Genomic DNA, 21,913 nt, shown 5'->3' on the forward strand with positions numbered 1-21,913 from the left:
GTGAAGTGCTTACATAGGGTTTGACACATAATTACGCATTGTATAAAAGGGGCAACTGAGGCACAGGATAATGTAAGTGACATCGAGGTCACACTGAATGATAATGACTCCAACTACCTTATTGTGACCTCTGTGGCAGACGTCAGATCTGTTAACTTCTAGTCCAGGATATTTCCCACTAGAAGACGTGAGAGTTTTTGTAAAAGGCTTATGTTCTCAATAATATCCTTGAAGCAGGAGGAATAGTGGGAAGAGAAGACAGTAAGAAAGTTAGGTGATGCTTATTGCTGTCTTAATTTATGAACATTACCATCATCACATCATCGCCATCACCACCTCCATCACCACCGCCATCAGCATCATTCCACCATCATCGTCCATTCCCCTCAGAACGGAAAGAGGATGCGATTCCCCCATTGGTTAATCAGTTATCGAATACTAACAAGCTGGCAGGCACTGTGCTGAGTACTTCATGTGTCCCATATATTTAATCCTGACAACAACCCTCTCAAATAGGCATTAGTTTCATCCTCATTTTAAAATTAGGAAATGGCAGCTCAGGGAGTTAAAGAACATTACCCAAGACCGCACAGTTGACACATATGTGTGGAGTAGAATCCAGATCTGATGCAAAACTCATGCTCTTACTGCTAAGCTATAAGCTCATAGGGAAAGGTATTGGAAAAAGCACTGACATATATAAAGGTTGGGAGTTCTTATTCTGAATTATAGAAATAATTTAGAGTTTTCTAGGCCCCAGTTGCCCATTACTCCAAGCTTTTAGATACAACTATAAGCATTTCATAAATGCCCAGACCTTGGCTAGATATTATGAGGATCAGAACGTATGAAGAAACTCAGATCTTAGTGGGGGATACTAGGGTTGCATTACATGGAAGAAAGACATCATTCCTGAGCAGTACCACAGAACACTTTATTAGGCCCTGAGATAGAGACTGGCTAAAGCAAATACTGTACCTATAGGTGCCTGGCAGATATATAACAGGCTAGGAGATGTAAAAGGAAAGAGAAAGAGGGGGAATTGGCATAAACTGGAGACCTTGCATCTCATATAAAGGGGGCACTGCTTCTCAGGTCCAGCCAGCTGTTGTCAGAATGAGCCATAGGCCCAGTGCGTCAGAGCTTTGATTTTTTTTTTAAGAGACATATGAAATTCTGATTTTTATATGCAATCTCCCAATTTTTATGTGTTGGCGAGTCGATCAAACCCTCAAACATTCTGCAGGCTAAATTCAGCCAGCAGGTATCCAGTTTGCAAACTGTGCTCTAAGGATTTATAAGGCCATTATGGAAATCTCTAAATGGAGTCATCAGGAGAGAGGCCTCAAAGAAAAGGAAAGCCTTGAGATTGGCCTTAATAGTATGTAGAGAGGAGAGAGGCAAGGTAAATTTCTTTAATCTTCCAGAAGGGATCATACCCTCTTGCCTCAGGCTGTTTTTATAGGCGGTGGCCTACCCTATTTCTCCCAGATAAGTCCTAATCCTTTTGTGGTTCTCAATTTAAAGCCTCTGGGAAGACTTCCCTGGCTTCTCCACTTCCAGCTGAAGTTAGATGCTCCTGTGCATTCTCAGCATCTTGTACTTCCCCCATCTTAGCACTTGACACTCATGGTAGCCACAGATATTTGCAGAATGAACACATAAATGAGACATTTCAAGTGGGGACAAGCATGAGAAAATAGACATCTCCCACCTCACCTGTGTCCATTTCCTCTCCTTTCTCTTGCAGCAAGTCAAAACCGTGAGATTTCAGAATTACAGCCCTCCTCCCACCAAACATTACACCTCCCATCCCACCTCTGGAAAGCCTGAACAGCCAGCCACCCTCAAGGCGTCCCAGCCTGAAGCAGCGTCCTTGGGCCCAGAGATGACCGTCCTATTTGCCCACCGAAGCGGCTGCCACTCCGGACAGCAGACAGACCTCCGGAGAAAGTCAGCTCTTGGCAAGGCCACAACCCTGGTGTCCACTGCCTCAGGCACGCAGACCGTGTTTCCCAGCAAATGAACCTACGGGTGGCTTTTCCTAGACCCCAAAGAGGTGAATTGCATTTAAATACAGTCTGCCTCCACTGAGGGCATCCTGCCATTCTTTGGGGACTTGAGCATGGGTCCTTGTTCTTCCTATTTCACCTCCAGGAAAGCAAAAGTGGGAGCAGAAATTCCTGCCCTGGGTGGGAGGATAGATGGCGTGGCCTTCCAAACATACAAACATAATGATTTGATGCCACAAAGCTCGCTTACTCAGACCAAGGAGTGAAAAATTGTCGTGCCCACTTTATGCCCCAGCATGGAGAATGTGGCCTCTTGTCATCCCCGTGTTACTGTGTGGAATTTCTATGGTGTCCTAAAGGGGGCTGCAGCAGGGGTGTGACAATGGTGGGATTGTTGGCGTTGCTTCTTTGACCTTACAATATCCTCAACAAGCATTAGAACAACTTCTGCCATCTTCTGGGGCCTGTACACTGGCCACTAGTAGCTGCCATATCTTTTTCCCTCTGTAAAGTCATAATCCTGGCTGCAAAGGGAGGATTTCTGCGCGGGGTGTGAGGTGGATACTTTGAACATTCTGAGAACCCAATAAAACTAGAAGGAGTCAGCTTCCTGAGTATGCTCCACTTAAGAAGGTCAGAGAGATCACTGAGTACCAAATATCAAAGGATTATCATACTTTAAGCTTCTCGATCCATTTTCCCACATATAATCCTATGCAATAGATAAGCAGAAAGCATGTGGCTGTGGATAGGGCCATGTATGGCATTATGGACAATTAATTCATCCTGGCTCTACAGTCTGACTTCAAGAAAACACAGCGTGCTTACAAACAATCTTATATGGGGTTAGGGTTTAGATATATAGTCTGACTTCAAGAAAGCACAACGTGGGCCAGGTGCGGTGGCTCATGCCTATAATCCTGGCACTTTGGTAGGCCGAGGTGGGCAGATCACTTGAGGTCAGGAGTTTGAGACCAGCCTGGCCAACATGATGAAACCCCATCTCTACTAAAAATACAAAAATTAGCCAGGCATGATGGCGCACACCTGTAATCCCAGCTACTCTTGAGGCCGAGGCATGAAAATAGCTTGAACCCGGGAGGCGGAGATTACAGTGAACCAAGATTGCACCACTGCACTCCAGCCTGGGTGACAGAGTGAGATTCTGTCTAAAAAAAGAAAAAAGAAAGAAAAAAAGAAAGCACAACATGCTAAAAAACAACCTTATATGGGGTTGGGGTTAGGATCTATATTTGGATATATATTGTTTGCATTGCAATATTCCTGACTTTCCCTGCTTTCTTCTCACTTGGGGCAGATGAGCTATTTCACTCACAAGGCAACAACACCAGTGCGAACATGGCAGCCCGAGGCTGGGGTGGGAGTGCTTCCTAGGGGAAAGCTGCTATAAAAAGGGTAGGACAAAGAAGGCTGGAGGAGAAAACGGGGGAGAGGAGAAGGAGAAAGAGGAGGGGTTAAAGAAAATATGGAGGAAAGAAAGTAGGCATAAGAGTAAGAGTGAAAGAGGATTGAGGGAAAGCACAGGAGGAGGCTAAAGGAGACAAGGGGTGGGGCAACCTTACATTCCCTGACAGGGTGAGGAAAGAAGGACAGAGCCTGCGATGAAGAATGGGGCAAAATTAGATGACCCCGCTAAGATGGAACTGACGTGAGCAGGACCAGCCAGGGAGAGCCTTGTAATCAGGGTAGAGGAGGCATCCCAGGAAGCCGAGGCAATGCTGTGAGACAACCCATTAATTCTCATTAAACTTAATTGTTGTGATTTAACATTTATTGCATGCCCATCAATGTGGGCACTTTAACGCAGAAATAACATTTGCTACTAAGGCTGGGTGCCATAGGAAGAAAGAAAAAGAAAGGAAGGAGGGAAGGAAGGAAGGGGGAGAGAGAGAGAGAAAGAGAGAGAGGGAGAGAGAGAGAGGAGAGAGAAAGAAAGAGAGAGAGAGAGAGAGAGAAAGAAAGAAAGAAAGAAAGAAAGAAAGAAAGGAAGGAAGGAAGGAAGGAAGGAAGGAAGGAAGGAAGGAAGGAAGGAAGGAAGGAAAGAAAGAAGAAAAAGAAAAAGATGCAGGGAGGGAGGGAGGGAGGAAGGGGCATGTCTAATTAGACCTTTCCCCTAGATAGTTCTTGAAGGTCCTGGGATTCAAAACATGTATCTTTTACACACCCACTCACACACTCGGCAAACAGAATTGTCCACAGACTTTTTCCAGACCTTAATAAAACAAAACAAAACCATACTCCTCCCATAAAATACTGCCATTGTGTCAGACCTTTGGGGCTGGTAGAGCCAACATGACAGCACGTTGTTCTAGCTATCTCAATCACGTTTGGGTCCACATCTCACAAACTTTGGGTCAATATCTGATGTTTGTGGACCCAAACAAACATGAGATATTGACCCATTAGGTCCACAAAATCAACATGCCCAAATCCATGCCTCATTGAACTAAATATAATAATCCAGATGGAGAAATGAGATAAAGTCACAAGGACAGGGCGGCATTGTGTGATTTGTCAAAATATAAGTACCTATACCTCATCTTTACCCAAAAAGCACTCTCAATGAGTTTAGCAATGTTTAGCAGTCTACTCTACACTCAGAGTGGCACAGATATGGCATGACTGGCCGACCAAATATTTAGTCTATCCCTCAGTAGCAATGTATCCAGTTAATTTTTAAGTTTTGTGGCTGACAAGCAGGGTGCTTAGATGGAATGGAGATGTCCATGCCTTCCGAATGAAATGAAATATTCTTCTCCCACCATCTATTTATTATCTCTATGGGATAACCTCTCTGAGAGATGCAAACAACTCCAAGACTTGCCACCTCCACTCCCTCCAGTCTCTTCACCCATGTGCAGCATCAAACTCACCCTCTCCCAAAGAAAATCCCATCTTGGTGGAGTTTTAAGAGGGTTTGAAAGGGACAAAGGATGTTTTTTCCAAGTAAAAGTTGGCTTCACTGCCCACTTTAACTCATTTATTCCACCAACATGCTTTGTAAATTTATTGTTTTATTTTTTGTAGAGATGAAGTCTCACCGTGTTGCCCAGGCTAGCCTCAAACTCCTCAGCTTGGCCTCCTCATGCCTTGGCATCCCAAGTGCTGGGATTACAGGCGTGAGCCACCACACCCAGCCCCAACATGTTTTTAATATTTACTGTGTGCTAGACACAGCAAGGAAGATGATAAACACATCCCCTCATGTAATTTCCACCATATCCCTATAAGGCAGGTAGATTGTTCCCATTTCAGAGCCAAGGAAACTGAAGCTTGAAAGTTAACCACAGATGATGGCAGAGCAAGGACACAGTCTCAAACTGTCTGACTTCGGAGCCCAACTTGGGACTTGCTCCATGAACCAAAAACCCATCCTTGATTCAGGATGCTGACTCTGGACAGCCAGGAGGCAGCAGAGTGCATTTTTGGCTGCAAATGCGAAAGAGCCTAGAACTCTCGGCTGCGCACAAACACAGTTCAGGTCTTCATTTACCACTTTCTGGCCATGGGATGTCAGGCCAGTTACTTAATCTCTCAGAGCCTCGTTTTCTTACATAGGAATAATACAGTGTAGTGCCAACCTCAATGGGCTATTATGAGGATTATCTGAGATAATGATACAAAGTGACTTAAACAGTGCTGGCATCATGAACACCTAACAAATTTTAGACTGGGATGTTTTTAAGCAAGCAGGCTGTTGAAATTTCCAGTGAAGAAATTCTAACAGAAGGGCCTGCCCAGGACTGTGGTGCTAAAAGGAGACTGACACAGACTAGTCTTGGAAGTAGAACACAGTCTAAGCTGAGTCCTGAAGGAAAAGAGAGAGTCAGATACACAAAGTGGTGGGAAAAGGGGTATTTCAAGCAGGAAAAGATCTTCAGCATTTGGGTTTAAATGTAGCAATGGACCCAAATTCACTTAATACTTAGAGGAAGTTATTCCTTTGTGGAACATTCCAGAGATCCCAGGTAGAACCCCAGCCCCTCAAGTCTGAAGGTGAAAATTCCATCCTGTGAGAGCATCACCCCTCAACTAAGGTTCAGACAGTACCTAGGAAGAGTGCCCCTTTGCCCTGTGGTCAGACTCTGGCATCTTGGTGCTATGAAAAGTGCTAAGAGTAGGATTTGATTGGGGGAAAACGGGAGACATCTGAGTGGGGAAGGCGGGTCATGCCCAGCTGGGGACATACTCTGAGGACCACACCTGAGGAAATGGTCCCATTGAGCAGCATCAAGATCCTTACTTAGGACTTGTCTCCTTCCCTGTGTGTGTGGAACCCGCCTCACCTCCTCCACTCTTCACCCATCCCACAGACAGGGCTTTCAGAGCAGGAAGAGTTTAAAGCAGCACCCCTACCTGTGTCTTGATGAGATGCAGAACTGACTCAAAACGTGGCTCAGTGACCTCCAGTGTGTCTTGAAAAGTCAGGGGGTCCGTCCACACCAGGCCTGCCTTCCCCGGCAGCAGCAACCCAGGCGGCTGGATCAGGGTCAAGGCGGCTTCAAATAAATGAACATTCATTCTTCAACATACTGCGCCACAGCAGCCTGCTTCACTCACCCACATGACCTGCCCCTGACTTAGGCACATTCCCTCCAGAGACTGTGCAGGACCCCATCTCTCAAGTCCTCATAACCCCCTAGAAAGTCGCAGCTGAATACTTAGGGATCAGCTGATCCAGGACACTCAGGACTTAGGAGTGTAGTAAGCCTGGCCTGGGCCCTAGAGAGTCTCACTCAGTAGTTTGAAGGCGGGTTCTGGGTGTCTGTTTTTAACAATATCCCCAAGTGATTCTGATTCACATAAAGTGTGAGGCTCCAATCCACCTTTCTCATACGGCATGGCAGAGCCAACATTCAGCCCTGACATCCAGCAGGAGTGTGGCAACACTGGTTGGTAGAATGTTGAAAGAGGTTTGTACTGATAGGTGAACAGTGGATGCTCTGAGCTCCCCAAGGCCTGCCCACACCCACACCCCAGTCCTTCCCTCAGGTCCTCCCCATCGCTCTACCATCCAGCACCTAAAAGCTCAGGCCAGGTGCATCTAAGACCTCCAGCAATAAAGCCCTTCTCCATTCCAATTGGCCGGTGCCTATGCCATCCTGGTTGCTAAATATCTTAACTGTGACCCTGGAGTACAGTGTAGGACCCAGAGAGGTCACTCAAAAGCTAAGAGCTCTGCTAACAAGCCCAGCACTCGTCCCAGCCCGCTCCTGACCACTGTCCAGCCCTTGACAATCACCTTCACCTGGTCCTTGGCCTAGGAAAGGCGCTGAGTGGGAGGGAGGGCAGCTCCATGCTGGCTGGTCTGCCTTTCTCAGCTAACATCTTCAAAGGCCTCAGCAATGCCTGTGAGCTTCCCAGCTCCTCTGCCATTGGTTTGGCAGGTACGGAAGTTATCTGTTTCCATGAGAGGAGCAAGCATCCATCCTCATCTTCTCACCCACGTCTGACCACACAGGCAGCCACATAGCTTCTGGACTCCCTTCCTGAGAAGTGAACAGCTGTGGCAGGCGGAACGGCAAAGTCTTATCAAGTCTCTCCAGCTGGGACCAAGTGCTTAGCGAGCTGGCACGGGGCAGTGCCGGGCCAGCAGCTGCCGCCACTGATGCTTCTCTTGTTTATATCTTGAGAGAAAAGACCCCGATTCTCTCTTTAGCTAAGAGAAGATAGTACTAGCACTTCCAGAAACCTCTCATCTGACCATGAAAGACAGTCACTTAGGGAATGTGTTTGGCAGGCAGGACCAAACCAGAGACGTTAACTCCAAATATGCTTGTAGCAAATTGGTGTCATGGAGAATAAATCATACAAGGACATTTTACTTGAAATAGAGCAATGTTAAATGGTTGAGCAGACTGTTTTCCAGGCCTAGATTATGTCCTAGACCAAAGCAGAAACAGTGTTCCCAGGTGGCCCTATGCCCACTGATCTACACTTTGACAAATAGAAGGCAGCGAGGTGGGATCTTTTCTGGATTTGGGGCCTCCTTTCTGCTTTTCTCCCCTTTTTATTATTAAATGCTTCACACATATGAAATATACGTCTATACACATATGTAATTATACAGGATCATAAAAATAATCATATACCTGCCACTCAGCTTTTTAAAAATAGTAATTGTCAATACCACTGAAGTCCACTGTGTGCCTCTTTCTTCCCCTCCCCACAACCTCCCTCACAACCACTACCCTGCATCCCACACTTATCCTTCCCGTGTAATTCTCCCACACATATACCATATGGAATTTTTAGTGCAACCCATAGAGATATTTGGTAAGCACTACTCAAAGCAGATATTGCAACCTAAGGCCGTAGATATTCTGCCTGAAGATTTGAGCTCCCATCTGGCTTCTGTGCCTGAGATTCTAAGGCTTTGATTCATTGCTGGGAACTGATTTTGATGCACCAACATGTCTGGTTTTGAGAATTTCTGGTTTGGAGGAATTTTGTCAAGAATTTTTCCAACTACACCTGTTTTGGGAGACCTTGTTGCTTCTGAATGGGGAAATACAGGTTGTGGCCATGCCCAAATTGCTTGAGGGCTTTTAAGTGATTTGGGGGCTTTTAAAGTAACTCTCCTCTGGGCCTTGCCTGGGACCTCAAGGTAGCCAACCATAGAAACCAAAAGCAGCTTCTCAGAATCTGAAACTGAAATGAGATCTTGCTGCTGCTGCTGCTGCTGCTGCTATTAATCTTTTAATAAATTATCATAAGAACCTTGTGAGGTATGCAGGGAAATGCTTGTTTATTTTTTGTTTGTTTTTTTGAGACAAGGTCACACTCCCGTCACCCAGTCTGGAGTGCAGTGGCACAATCTCGGCTCACTGCACCCTCAACAGCCCCGGCTCAAGTGATTCTCCCACCTCACCCCCACAAGTAGCTGGGACTACAGGCGTGTGCCACCACACCCGGCTAATTTTTGTATTTTTTGTAGAGGTAGGGTTTTGCTATGTTACCGAGACTGGTCTCGAACTCCTGGGCTCTAGCGATCTGCCTGCCTCACCCTCCCAAAGTGCTGAGATTACAGGTGTGAGCCACCACGCCTGGCCTGAAAAATGCTATTTTTGCCTCCAGACTACAGATCAGAAAACTGAGACTCAGAATGTTTCAATTCCTTGTTTAAGATCACAAAACTAGTTTGAGGTATAATGGAAACTGAAAAAAAAAAAAAGCATCTCTGACTCCTCATCCAGCAATAATTGCCATCATGTATCATGCACCTACTATATGCCAAGCACTTTACATGCTACATACATTGTGTCATTTAATTCTACCCAACCCTATGACAGAAGTACTGCTATTTTCCCATTTTGAAGATTAGAATTGAGACTCGGAGGTCAAATGACCTGTCCAAGGCAATAAGGACTAGAACCCAGGACTCTAAGCCAAAACCTTAATCCCGCTTCTCAATGGCAACTATCAACATGGTTGAGATTGGAGAGCATGGACAAATGGGATGTGCCACTGAGTTTGCTAGGATGGGGCTGGAGATGGAGGAGGGTTTGTCTCACAGGGTCAAGCCCTCCCAGAAAAAAACCATGAGGTTAGGTCTTGCTGTCCAACAAGTAGGGGTGGGAAGTAAGATAACTGAGAGTTTTATGCACAGAGAAATCCAAAAAGCAAATCTACCCCTGCTCCAAGAGTTGCCAGACACAGCCAAGCTACTTGAAAAAGAACTGAAGCTTACAGTGCGGTTCTGGATCATTGACATCAAAACAGAATGATCATTTTGCATTCCCCAGGTCACTCTCTCTTCATGAGATTATTTCTGGTTTTGTCTGTCCTCACTCTAAATGATACAGAGCAGAGTCCCACAAGAAGAGGGATATGATCTCCAAAATGACCCCCACTTCCATCTCCTCTGCAGGAACAAAAGGGCTCAGAGAGCTGACATCTTCTTCCAGTGTTCCTTGCTGGTGTTTATCAGAAGTTCAAATGCAATTTCTTTTGGGGGGTAGATACACACCCACAGATGCAAACTAATTAGGCAAGTGGGGTCACTGCTGGATGGACAAGAGCTGCAGCCTGATAAGGACTAAAAGGATGCCAGCCAAGACCTAGGGAGAAAGGCAAAAGACATCTGCAGAGGCTGTTTTGTGCACTGTGTGCATTTTGTGTTAATGCTCTTGGAATCAGTGCTAGCATGACCGACCGACTTAATGAGAGCCATTTTCGATGTCAGGGTTTGACTGCTATAGGTCACACATGTCCTGGAGGCTAGCACCATCCTAATGACCTTCCCATGAGAATCACAACTCCCTGACCATCCAAGAGGATTGTGAAGGCTATTTGCATTCAGGAGACCCTCACAGATAAGTAGAAAGGAAGCTTGAATCAAAATGTACAGAGGCAGCTAAAACAGGCCTGGAGGTCCAAAAAGGAATTCAAATAAATAGTGCCTTCAAAAGGTTGTACCCAGATTCCTGCAAGCCCCACCACCACCTTCTCTCCAATTCCATCAGAGATGTCTTATGTCTCTGTCAAGGAGAGGGTAGAGGACTGCATTGCACGAAGAGGACATGTCAGTCACAGCTTAGATAGCGCTAGCCTCCATGACAAGGAACAACAGTCAAACAGTCAGAAGGGGTGATACTGTTTTGAAGGGAAGGCTAATTTTAGATATCAGAACTACATTTCTAAATATTCTGTTCTGCACATTCTATTTATAAGCTGAATTCTTTTTTAAGCGTAAGTTGTTTTTAGATGTTGGCAAGTTTTGGAGCTTAGGACTTCTTTGTTATGGGGGCCTCCAACAGAGAACTAAAAGCATCAGTCAAGGACCAGCTACGTTCCCAGTCCACTAGAATGTCACAAGATCTGTAGACGTAATTAATATAATAGCTGGGATGATGAGATTTGGAACTGGATCACCTGGATCTTTGTCACAGCTTTGTTACTAGCTATGTTTCCTTTGGCAAATAACTAAAGAAACTTGGAAAAGTGACACATCCCTAGACCTCGTTTTCTCATTTGTAAAATGAGGATCAGACTATGCACCTCCTAGTAGAGTTCTCAGCAGGATTTAGCAAGTTCAGGCATGTCCAGCTCTGAGTATGGTATTGGGTACATAGAATTGTTCAATAAATGGTAGCTATTATCATTTATTGGATGTAGAGGCACAATTCAAAACAGAGTACAATAGCAAGCTAGGCGCTATCAGACAGAAGTGAGAGGAGAGAACAGTGAGAGTGTTTTAGTTGTTAAGAGAGCTTCGTGAAGAAGAAAGATTTTGAAAAATGAGCAGCACAGAGAAATGTGACATGAAGAGGGAAGTGCCTGGATTCTGGAGTCATATATCCCTGGGTTCAAATCCTGACCCCACTTGTCAGCTATCTGACCTTGGACCAAGTTAACAAACCTCTCCAAGCCTTTCTTTACTCATCAGAAAAGTGGGAACAATAATCAGCACTTCACACTGTGATTGGGAAAATCAAGTGACACGAGGCCAGATGTTGGTATGCAGAAAGGGACCCAGAAGTGGTAGCTGTTGGAGAAATTTGCAGGATGACATAGGCTTGAAAGCAGGATGAGCAAGAAGAATGCTAAATATAAAAATAGAATCTCAGGCTGGGCATGGTGGCTCACGCCTGTAATTCCAGCACTTTGGGAGGCTGAGGCGGGCGGATCACAAGGTCAGGAGTTTGAGACCAGCCTGGCCAATATGGTGAAACCCCGTCTCTATTAAAAATACAAAAATTAGCCAGACGTGGTGGCGGGCACCTGTAGTCCCAGCTACTTGGGAGGCTGAGGCAGGAGAATCACTTGAACCCAGGAGGCAGAGGTTGCAGTGAGCCAACATTGCACCATTGCACTCCAGCCTGGCAACAGAGCGAGACTCCATCTTAAAAAAAAAAAAAAAAAAAAAAGAACAGAATATCTTACTAGCTGCCATTCATTAGTTGTGGACTAAATGCAGGTACCTAGTGAATCCCTTAGAGGGTTTGTAACTACAGGGTTGCTAAGAGACCAATAGAGTCAGATGACCTGGATCCAAATACAGGCCCCGTGTTTCCCTGCTGTGTCATCATGGGCAAGTCATTTAACTTTTCCAACCTGTAGTTCCCTCCCTTGTAAAATGCAGGTATTAATTGTGCTTTCCTCAAGTGGTTTGGTGGGGATTAAGTGAGACAATGTAAATAGTCATTAGCACAGTGCCTAGCACAAGAAAATACTTTAATGTTTGCCACCATTATCATTATTTACATTCATTTTCTCATTTAATCTTCACAAGCCCCCCATGAGTTGTGTTATTGTCCCCTTGTCCAGGGCAACCGTTAGCAAAGATGGGGCCAGCTCTGAAGGACGAGAAATCTCAGCTTCTTTGTTCTCTGACCTTTCAGATAAGCTGGTCAATGGTGCCAGGGTTGGGGCAATATGACAATTATTTTAAAATGCATTTTATGCCATAATCCTCGTCAGTCTTTTCTCATCTGGTGGTCTCCATGGCCTCACCACCTCATCTGCTGAAGGTTTCAGATTTAGGGCTGTGTGTACCCCAGAATGCAGCCAGCAAGCACATTAGTGTTGCCCCTCTGGGCACTTGCAACTTCCCAAGGTTGACACAGTTTATGAAATATCCATTCTGATTTGCAAATAGGTCTGACACGGACATGCTTCCAGCTGGCTGGTGATTTCGATAACAACCTCTCCTCCTTGGTGCCAATTAACAGAAATTAAATGTCCCTGGCACACTTTGTAATTCAGAAAATGCTGATTAAACCCCCGCTGGGCGTCCATTATGACCTATGGGCTCCAGGCAAGTGCTGCTCCCACTCCATCTCCATTTAAAGTCGCAGAATGTTTTCTTCCTGGGCAAAAATCAATGTCACTTCATTCACTTATTCATTTTTTTTTCAACGGATATCAACTGAGCATCTACTATGGGCTATGTGCCAGGTGTTGTTCCGTACAGTTGGGATACAGCAGTGAACAACACAGATAAGGTTCCTACCTGCAGGAAGTGGAGTAAATGGCAAAGAAGCAGGAGAATTTCTACATGTCAGATGTTATGAAAGAAACAAAGTGATGGGACAGAGAATGGCTGAGGGGCATGAGCTATATTACGTAGGGTGGCCAGGGAAGGTTCTCCAAAGGGATGACATTCGAGTTGAGACCCGAAGACTAAGAAGGAACCAGACACGCAGCGTAGTGGGAATAGCAGGAACAAGCTCAACCTGTCCCCTGTCCATGAAACTCTCCATGAGGTAGGTTTCATTAACACTCTTTTTTTTTTTTTTTTTGAGACAGAGTCTCGCTCTGTCGCCCAGGATGGAGTACAGAGGCGCGATCTTGGCTCACTGCAAGCTCCGCCTCCCGGGTTCACGCCATTCTCCTGCCTCAGCCTCCCGAGTAGCTGCGACTACAGGCGCCCAACACCACGCCCGGCTAATTTTTTGTATTTTTAGTAGAGACGGGGTTTCACCGCCATTAACACTTTTTCATTTATCAAACATTTTTGGTCATACAATAAGTATTTGTTGAATGAACAATTGGAGAATAAATGAATCCCCTTTTATCCTGACAAGAAGGCCTGTCATAAGAAGGATAAACATAGGGAAGATGCCACTGGAGTTATTACAAGCGGAGAGGCAAATTACTGCCCTTTTCTCCACCGCGTTCCCCATCTCTACAACGAGGGACTTGGCTTAGGCACCAGCATTCAGGACTGTGAGATCTTAAGAACTCACCTTTCAGAGGAACTGGCCCTGGCAGTGCTTTAAAGCAGTGACTAGGCAGCAAACAATAAGCAAACTGACATCTAAAAAAAAAAAAAAAAAAAAAAACCAGCCAAAATGGTTGTTTGGAATTGTATACATGAAACATAAAATATAATTTCCTTCGTTATCATTAGGGTATAGTTATTGAATTTCTGCACCCACTTACTCATTCAGAAAATACTTATTACTAGTTGTGAGTCTCTTCTCTTCCTCCCTTCAGCCCTCTGCCCTCTCTCTCTCTCTCTCTCTCTGTTTCTGTCTCCCCCTCACTCCCCCAACCTTTCTCTGGCACAGCATTTCAAAGCCCAGGCTATAGATTTGGAACACCTGAGTTGTACCTAAAGTGTGACTTGCTGTGTGACTTTAGGTAAGTCACTTCACCTATCTAAGTCTCAGTTTTCTCATCTATATAAAGGGAATAATAATAGAAGACATCTCACAACACCATACAAAATAAACACTAAGGTATTATTATCTTTGTTACTATCCATTATTATCCTTTGATAGACAGGAATGTAAAGTTTAAAGAACTCAACTTAGGAAACTGAGACAGGTTTTTAGGGCATAAGAAACTCCAGTAACAAATGTGACAGCCACTGTTTAATGACCTGTTTCTACCTGTAGGATTTTCTATTCTTTGAGATAATTATGAAGCAGGATCACAAGAAATATCCTTCAGGAGGTCTTTTCATCTATAATAATAATATTGAGCCAACAATTATAGAGCACCTGCTATGTGTCAGACACTATTCTATGTGCTTTACTTATATCAAACATCGACTTATTTAAAATTCCCACAAACAGACAAAATAAATACTATTACTACCCCCATGTTACTGGTAGAAACTAAGGCCTAGAGAGATTAAAAAACGTCCATGGGGTCACAAGGCTAGGCACCGTGGGGTTTGGAAATAAACCCAGGCAATCCGGCTCCAGTCTGTGGCTGCTAACTGCTTTCCACCTCAGTTAAGGTTGAGTGAAAGTCCAGAGTGGTTCATGCCTATAATCCTAGCACTTTGGGAGGCCAAGGTGGGTGGATCACCTGAAGTCAGGAGTTTGAGACCAGCCTGGCCAACATGGCAAAACCCCATCTCTACTAAAAATACAAAAATTAGCTGGGCATGGTAGTGGGCACCTGTAATCCCAGCTACCCGGGAGGCGGAGGTTGCAGTGAACCAAGGTGGCGCCACTGTACTCCAGCCTTGGGCACAATGGCGAAATTCCATGTAAAAAAAAAAAAAATTGGATGAAAAAGCTATCTCCAGACATCAGGGGGTTTTGGTGATGTTTTTGTTTTTGTTTTTTACTTCAAATAGACTTGGTTTCTGAGTGCTCAGTAAACAAAGAATTATTACCTGCCTAATCCCAAAACCCCTGGCCTGTAGACAGTGCTAATAAGGGCTGCTACTTCATACTGCACAATGCCAGCCTAGGAAAAGTCATACCTCCTACCATTGATGGGATTTTTTGGGTGCCTATTAAAATGTCAGTTGATCTTAGAGTGGAAGTTCTTTCTACGTCATTTAGCACAACCTGGAAGGTCAGATTAATGTGGCAACCAGCTTTCCCTTGGCAGTTACTTCCTTATTACTTCCCTGCCCCTCACTTGTTCTCAGAAATGTTACATCACAATAAATGTCGTTAAAAAGAGCAAACAAACCACTGCTACTCGCTTGGGATGCGGATGCTGTAATCTGGGAGGGACATTCTCACAGCTGCCGACACCAAGACTGATAATACAGATCAATGTGGCCATCTCTGGGCCCATTGTGATATTAACAGGTTGAACCTTCTCCATAGGCGGACACCCAGCATCAGCACTGGCACCAACCTAGGCACAGGGAGGAGAGGCAGGATATGTCTAAGGCAGACCGCCTTCCTTTTGAGGGCTAAAATTGGTAAATAACAAAATGAACCTCCCGCCCATGTTCAGTGGTATGTAGTGAAGACAGCATAACTCCAAATCCTGTGTAATTTATTGACATGGTGAGACACAGAATGCATCCTCGTTATCAAGGAATGCCTGCTTCTCCCGCTGAATGCAAAGCAGCCACCTGGAGCCTCTGACAGCTCTTACTTGCTGTTGTGCTGAATGGAGCACATTAGCTAATGAGGAAGTGCTGCATTGCATTTGCAGGCCCTGGGAGCTCAGAGCAGCTCAGTTTTGAGCCCAAATGTGGTTGTCTGCTTGAAAGTTGGGGCTCCTCTGGTACATTCAGTCTCTGGAGCCAAAGATCTTAGTTCTGCCTTTGTAAGTTGGGAGTTTAGGTAAGACTCCCCAGATTGATGTGATAAAACTTCCACAAACGGCTTGTAAGATCTGACTGTTCCACACCACCCCCACAAAGAATGAGGCTGTGATCATTATTAAAGTTTCCCCAAAGAGAAAACTAGCCTGTTACATCAGCACAAGTCCCTGGACAGAAAAGAAATCAGGGTCTAGATGAAAGAAAATTGGACAGGAGATAGAAAATTATCGAACCAATTTCCCATCATCCTTTTAGCTTTCTCCTTTCCTCCTCCAGCATGGTTAGTTTGGACTTTATTTGTACTCAGAAGGGCCAGAAGCCATGCAACAAAGTCATAAAGAGCGAACTCCTGTTATGTGCAATCAAACCACCTGCCCTCCCCTCACAAGGGGCTGCCAGAGAGGTTTGGCTGCACTTTCCTCTGGAGCATCCTCAGCCTAGGAAGAGAAAGGAGGCAAGAGATTGGCCAGGGAGGGGAGGATATTGATTACATGTGTGAGGATCATAGGAATGCAGGTTGAGTTTGGTCATCAAAATACAATATTTGAGACCTCAGAGAAATTCTGGGGGCTCATGGATTTTAACTTTTTATTTTTGAAATAATTTCAGACTTTTATAAATGTTTGCTAAAACAGTGCAAAGAGTTCCTGTAAACTCTCCCACTAGGTTCCCCAAAAGTTAACATTTTACCAGGTTCATTTTTATTTTTTCTGGACCATTTGAGAGTAAGTTGGAGACTAAATGCTCACTTATCCCTAAACATTTCAGTGTGTATTTTTTAAAAATTAGAATATGCTCTTACATAGCCATAATAAAATCATGTTGATATAGTACTATTAACTAGTCTACAGGTCTTATTCAATTGCCCTACTATTTTTTAATTGTCCTGTTTTCCCTTATAGAAAAATTATTTCAAAAGTCTTTTCTAGGACCCCTTTCAAGACCACATCTTGCATATAGTTGTCATACCTCTTTAGTTTCCTTTAATGTGGAACAGTTCCTCAAGATTCATTTTCTTTCATGGTCTTGGAATTTTGAATATTGTAAGCCATTTATTTTATGGAATGTCTCTCAATTTGTGTTTGTTGTTTCTTCATCATTAGATTCAGGGTTTAGAGTAGGAGTAGGGGGCTTGGCAGTAACGGATGATAACCGGTAGAATGAAATAGGAATCCCTGAGCCTATACTGACATAAATAAATAAATGTAGGAGAAGGAAAAGCTCTCCCTTATGGTCAAGTGCCAACCTCTAAGTGTAAAAGGAATTATGGAATTAAAAAAAAAAACATTTGGCAACCATTCAGTAGTAATTGGTTCAGGCAATAACCATGAATGAATATTAAAACTAGTGGATGAAAGCTTGAAAAGTCTCAGAATATCTCCTCACAAGATACTTATTAGTCACTGAAGGAAAAAAAAAAATCACAACTTTACAGTAGACAATCACCTTAACCAAAACACCAAAGTTAGCATCACAAGCAATGGGGAAACAGATACTGTGTACCTCCTGATATGATGCACTCAGAAGAACACAGCATCTCTTCTGGGAGAAGATAAATTTCTGCCCAAAAGATGTTAAGAATTCTGAAGAACTATAGTTCTTCCCAGCTGCATTCGCACACAACAGACTCTGAAATCCTTTTTACCTTACAGAGCCTGCCTTGGTCATCTTCCCAGGAGGAGTTCATGACAACTGGGATGCAGAAGAGAGCAAACGATCTGCCGGGATGGAAACTGCTCAATGGAGAGTTTGTGGACTGCATGATATTCCTTGAACATCAGGGATGGTACAGGGATACCAATAGTCTGGCCTCCAAGACAGGAGAGTAATAGGAGGAAGAGCAAATCTGTCTTCACCTGCAGTATTAATGGGTGGTGGGCCAGAATGGAGAAAAGCAAGTGAGTCATGTGCTGCTACAGGTTACACCAAACTCCCATCCCTCTGTTACTCACTGCTGTTGTCAAAGCCAAACTTTATCTTGCTAATTTCTCACAGCTTGGCACGTAACAAATGACAAGGCAGGACATCCAATGCCTTCGAGCTCTGTGGTCTGGCCTGTCTCTCCAGATCAGATTTAGAGTGATGTAGCAGATGACATAATATTCTCTTTGGTGTTCAATCCAAAGAGGCCAATGCTTCAGCACAATGTCCCCTAGCCATCACCCCCAGCCCAACTCCCCACCAAGCATCCTGCATCCCTCTGCCACATCTTCATTCTTTTCCATTCTGTCTTTTCCCCTGATACCTTCTGACCCCAGGGATTTCTAATAGAGCATAATGATCAAGAAAATAAAGACCTGGTACATAAAGAGTCTCAGAAAAAAAATCCATGATGTTATATGAAAGATACCAAACTGCAATGCTTACAAAGAGGCTATTTCAAGTAGAAAGATATAAATATCATTTATAACCATGCATCCTTTATGTTCATAAATAAGTCATCATAAAGAACCAGCCATTAGAAGACATTCTACTCCTTGTTTTAAAAAAAAAGACTATAATCTAAAATACAATTTTAAAATTACTGTGCTAACCTGCAAGAGACATGCTCACATAAATGAAATTCATAAATACTATGATGTTATTTGAACCATATATTTTCATCTTCTCCTCCTCTCTTAAGACATCAATAAGAATTTGATTTTTAAAGGCACATGCTGCTCTGATTATCAAAGACAATAACACAAATGCAGCATCACTGGGAAATGTCAGTTGTTTTAAAGTTCAGATCCTAATTTTACTGAGGAAGCATCCTCAGTTTTTCATCCAGCCCTGCTTGTAAACAGGATCCAGCATCAGCCAGACCATGAGCAGAGTAAGGATTGCATCTGGAGGTTACAGAAATGTTTTCTTCTATGTGAAGCTATCACATGCAGGGGTTAAACAGGCAGCCATCTTTTAATGCGATGAATAATTTGGACTTCTTAGCCACACCCTTATCTCGGTTAGCCACAGGAGGAGGTGACAATACACCACAAGAAGCCCCAGAGTTCTGGCTTTATCTGCCAGGTGGTAGGTGAGAAGGGAAGAGGTGGGATTGAGCACACTGGCTATTTATACCTTGTTTTCAAAGCCCTCTTAGTCACATTTCCATCTTCATGCATTGGCTTCTGCCTTACAATTGAGCAATAGGAAACCACCACTCCTAATTTTTGCACGTGCTGCTTTTTAAGTCTCTGGGAACTTTCCATGAGGTATAGTGGAGGGTTTCATAAGGATTTAGCTCTTCCTTCGAACCTGCTTAGCCGATAAACCAGATATTTTTTTAAAACACAGCATACAGATTCCAAATGATCAAGGATCAAAAAGTGTTGGGGATGTCAGGAAGGATGCAAGGATGGGCTTGAATGATCACAGTGAGTCAACCCAGAAATGTGCAGTAGAATAGTTTGCTAATGGTGACATCTGAGTTGCATCTCCCGGAAATATTGTTTCTTATTATTACACTTTGGGTCGGGGGAAGGGGTGTTAAGGGGAAAAAGAGGAAGGAGCAAATAGATAAAGAGAAAAATTCACGCCTCCAGGAAACATAAGCAGAAAAACTATAGACTCTTGTGTCTCTGCTTATTTTTTTAAGTACAGTGTTTTTAATAGACCAAAGAGAATCTCTATGAGTTAATATGTATGTGAATAATGTTTATAAAAGGGGTATAATGTGTTAGTCATTATGGAATATTGTATAAATAAACCTTCCATATATAAAATATATAAAAAATGATTGCTTAGGGCAGTGGACACTTAAGGACTTCCAAACCTTTCATATCTTCATCCCCAAAAATAGAGCGTTCCAGGGCTGGCAACTTATTTCCTTAGTATATTCCACTGTAAAGCCAAGAGGTGTGGGGGCTTGTTTTCTGGTTTTGTAATTTGTAATAATCTGTATGGATTACTGTAAAATGTCTGTTGCATGTGTGTTGGTGTTGGTGTTGTTTACCCACATGGAGTCATCAGAGATTTGTTCCACACTTTGTATCCTGGAAAACCAAAAGGAATTTTCTTTTCTTCGAGACAGAGTCTCGCTCTGTCGCCCAGGCTGGAGTGCAGTGGTGCCATCTTGGCTCACTGCAACCTCCGCCTCCCGAATTCAAGCGATTCTCCTGCCTCAGCCTCCCGAGTAGCTGGGACTACAGGTGCGTGCCACCTTGCCCTGCTAATTTTTTGTATTTTTAGTAGAGACGGGGTTTCACCGTGTTAGCCAGGATGGTCTCGATCTCCTGACCTTGTGATCTGCCCGCCTCGGCCTCCCAAAGTGCTGGGATTACAGACGTGAGCCACCATGCCCGGCCTGGAATTTTCTAGTAAGAAGAAAAACATACAGAATATGTCTTCACTGTTGGGTAACTCTCAAATTTGTAGCAATCCGAATTTTTTGTAAAACTGTGCTAATGGGATGTTTAATGTCAGAGTTATTGTCTCTCACTTCAATATCTAGTACTGGATAATGTTTCTCCTGGGAGCACGTATTTTTTTTTCAAGTCCTTTTTTCCTGGACTTAACATGTTCTTCTAGAAGACACCAGAAGTCATGACCCTAAGCCACCTCCCTTCAGGACCACTTTCTACCATCGGTTTTCAAAAAACTATCCACATGTTAATTCTGTTTTACGTTCTGTGATTCTGTGGTAGACTCAGTGCTTTCAGAGTCCAGAGCTTGACTTGGGTTAGTGGCCTTAATGAAGTGCTAAATTTGCTCTTTACCGCGAGACTGATCAGAAGAAGCAAAAGGGGAAAGGGGGCTAGAGGTCCACTCGCACCTTTTACATCAGACAAGAGGAGGACTGTGCCAGAAATCTGTGCATGAAACACCATCTGCTCTTCATGCAGGGAGGGGTCAACCGTGTGAAAGTGCAGAGATTACTCAAGCCTTCTTTGCCAAAAATATGCATTCTTCCCAGCTGTAAGCGTGTGAAGCCAAATATGTCTTTTAGCATGAAACAATAAAAACATGTTTATTTTCACTTAATAGGTTATTCCCCAGGCCTGGATTTTTTTTTTTTTTTTTCAGTAGTTGATTTGGAGAGGGCAACACTTCATCATAAATTGTCAACAGTGAGCATTTGATTTCTCCCAAAGGGGTTTAACTCCTGGCAGCTGCTCTGGACATCCAAAAGGGAGGGTTGGGAGGAGAGGAAATCACTTTGACGGATGGGAATTGCTAAGTTTCAGTGGAGGTAGGTGGAGAAATAGGCAAGAAACACTTCCTTTTAATGCTCAGCAGGCTGAATTCACCTCTGTGGAGCAAACTCTGGTTTGTATAACCATGAGGGCCCACAAAGGCCTCTTGGCTGGAAGTCTTCTCTGCCTGATGAGTGCAAAGGTTAGGTGCACAGCCTCAAGTGCCTGATTTCCTGTGTTGCCAGCTGTTTAGCCTTGGGTAAGTTACCTAACCTCTCTGTGGCTCAGATCCCTTTTCTAGAAAATGGAGATATAATAGTACCTTTCTAAGGGATGTTAAGGATAAATTTCTTAAAACATGTAGAGTGCTTTGAACAGTGCCTGGCACATATAAGTGCTTAATAAAATTAGTATTTTACCACCTTCACAATGTTTGCCATATCCATCTATCACCTGTGTTATTATTTACTTAAAATTCTTATTTTAATTGACTCAGTTTTCTTTTTTGAGGTGGGGGCAACTTCATCTCTAGTATCAACTTTCATCTAGAATTTAATTTAAAGGAAAACTTTATGTTCCAATAGTAAATTAGTAAAATTTGGCCGGGTGCAGTGGCTCACACCTGTAATCCCAGCACTTTTGGAGGCCAAGGCAGGTGGATCGCTTGAGCCCAGGAGTTCAAGACCAGCCTAGGCAACATGGCAAAACCCTGTCTCTACTAAAAACACAAAACTTAGCCAGGCGTGGGGGCACACGCCTATAATCCCAGCTACTCTGAGGCACAAGAATTACTTGAA

At 43.8% G+C, this 21,913-nt stretch overlaps 1 protein-coding gene across 6 annotated transcripts in view; it reads left to right on the forward strand.

The window, feature by feature from the left end:
* The window catches only part of SH3RF2 (SH3 domain containing ring finger 2), a 145,585-nt gene extending 124,016 nt beyond the window's left edge, over window positions 1–21,569 (forward strand). For 4 of the 6 annotated variants that reach the window (XM_055112745.2, XM_034960717.3, XM_034960719.3 and 1 more), the window contains one exon: window positions 1,751–2,099. In XM_055112745.2, coding sequence (XP_054968720.1) covers window positions 1,751–2,026 — 276 coding nt within the window. In that variant the 3' untranslated portion in view covers window positions 2,027–2,099. Of the gene's footprint in view, window positions 1–1,750; window positions 2,100–17,654 lie in introns of those variants that run through there. The other 2 variants (XM_063604663.1, XM_008954496.4) reach the window with 2 other exon arrangements.
* The last annotated feature ends 344 nt before the right edge of the window (window positions 21,570–21,913 follow it).

This window comes from Pan paniscus, chromosome 4 (assembly GCF_029289425.2).
Source record: "Pan paniscus chromosome 4, NHGRI_mPanPan1-v2.0_pri, whole genome shotgun sequence".
Classification (NCBI taxonomy): Eukaryota; Metazoa; Chordata; class Mammalia; order Primates; family Hominidae; genus Pan; species Pan paniscus.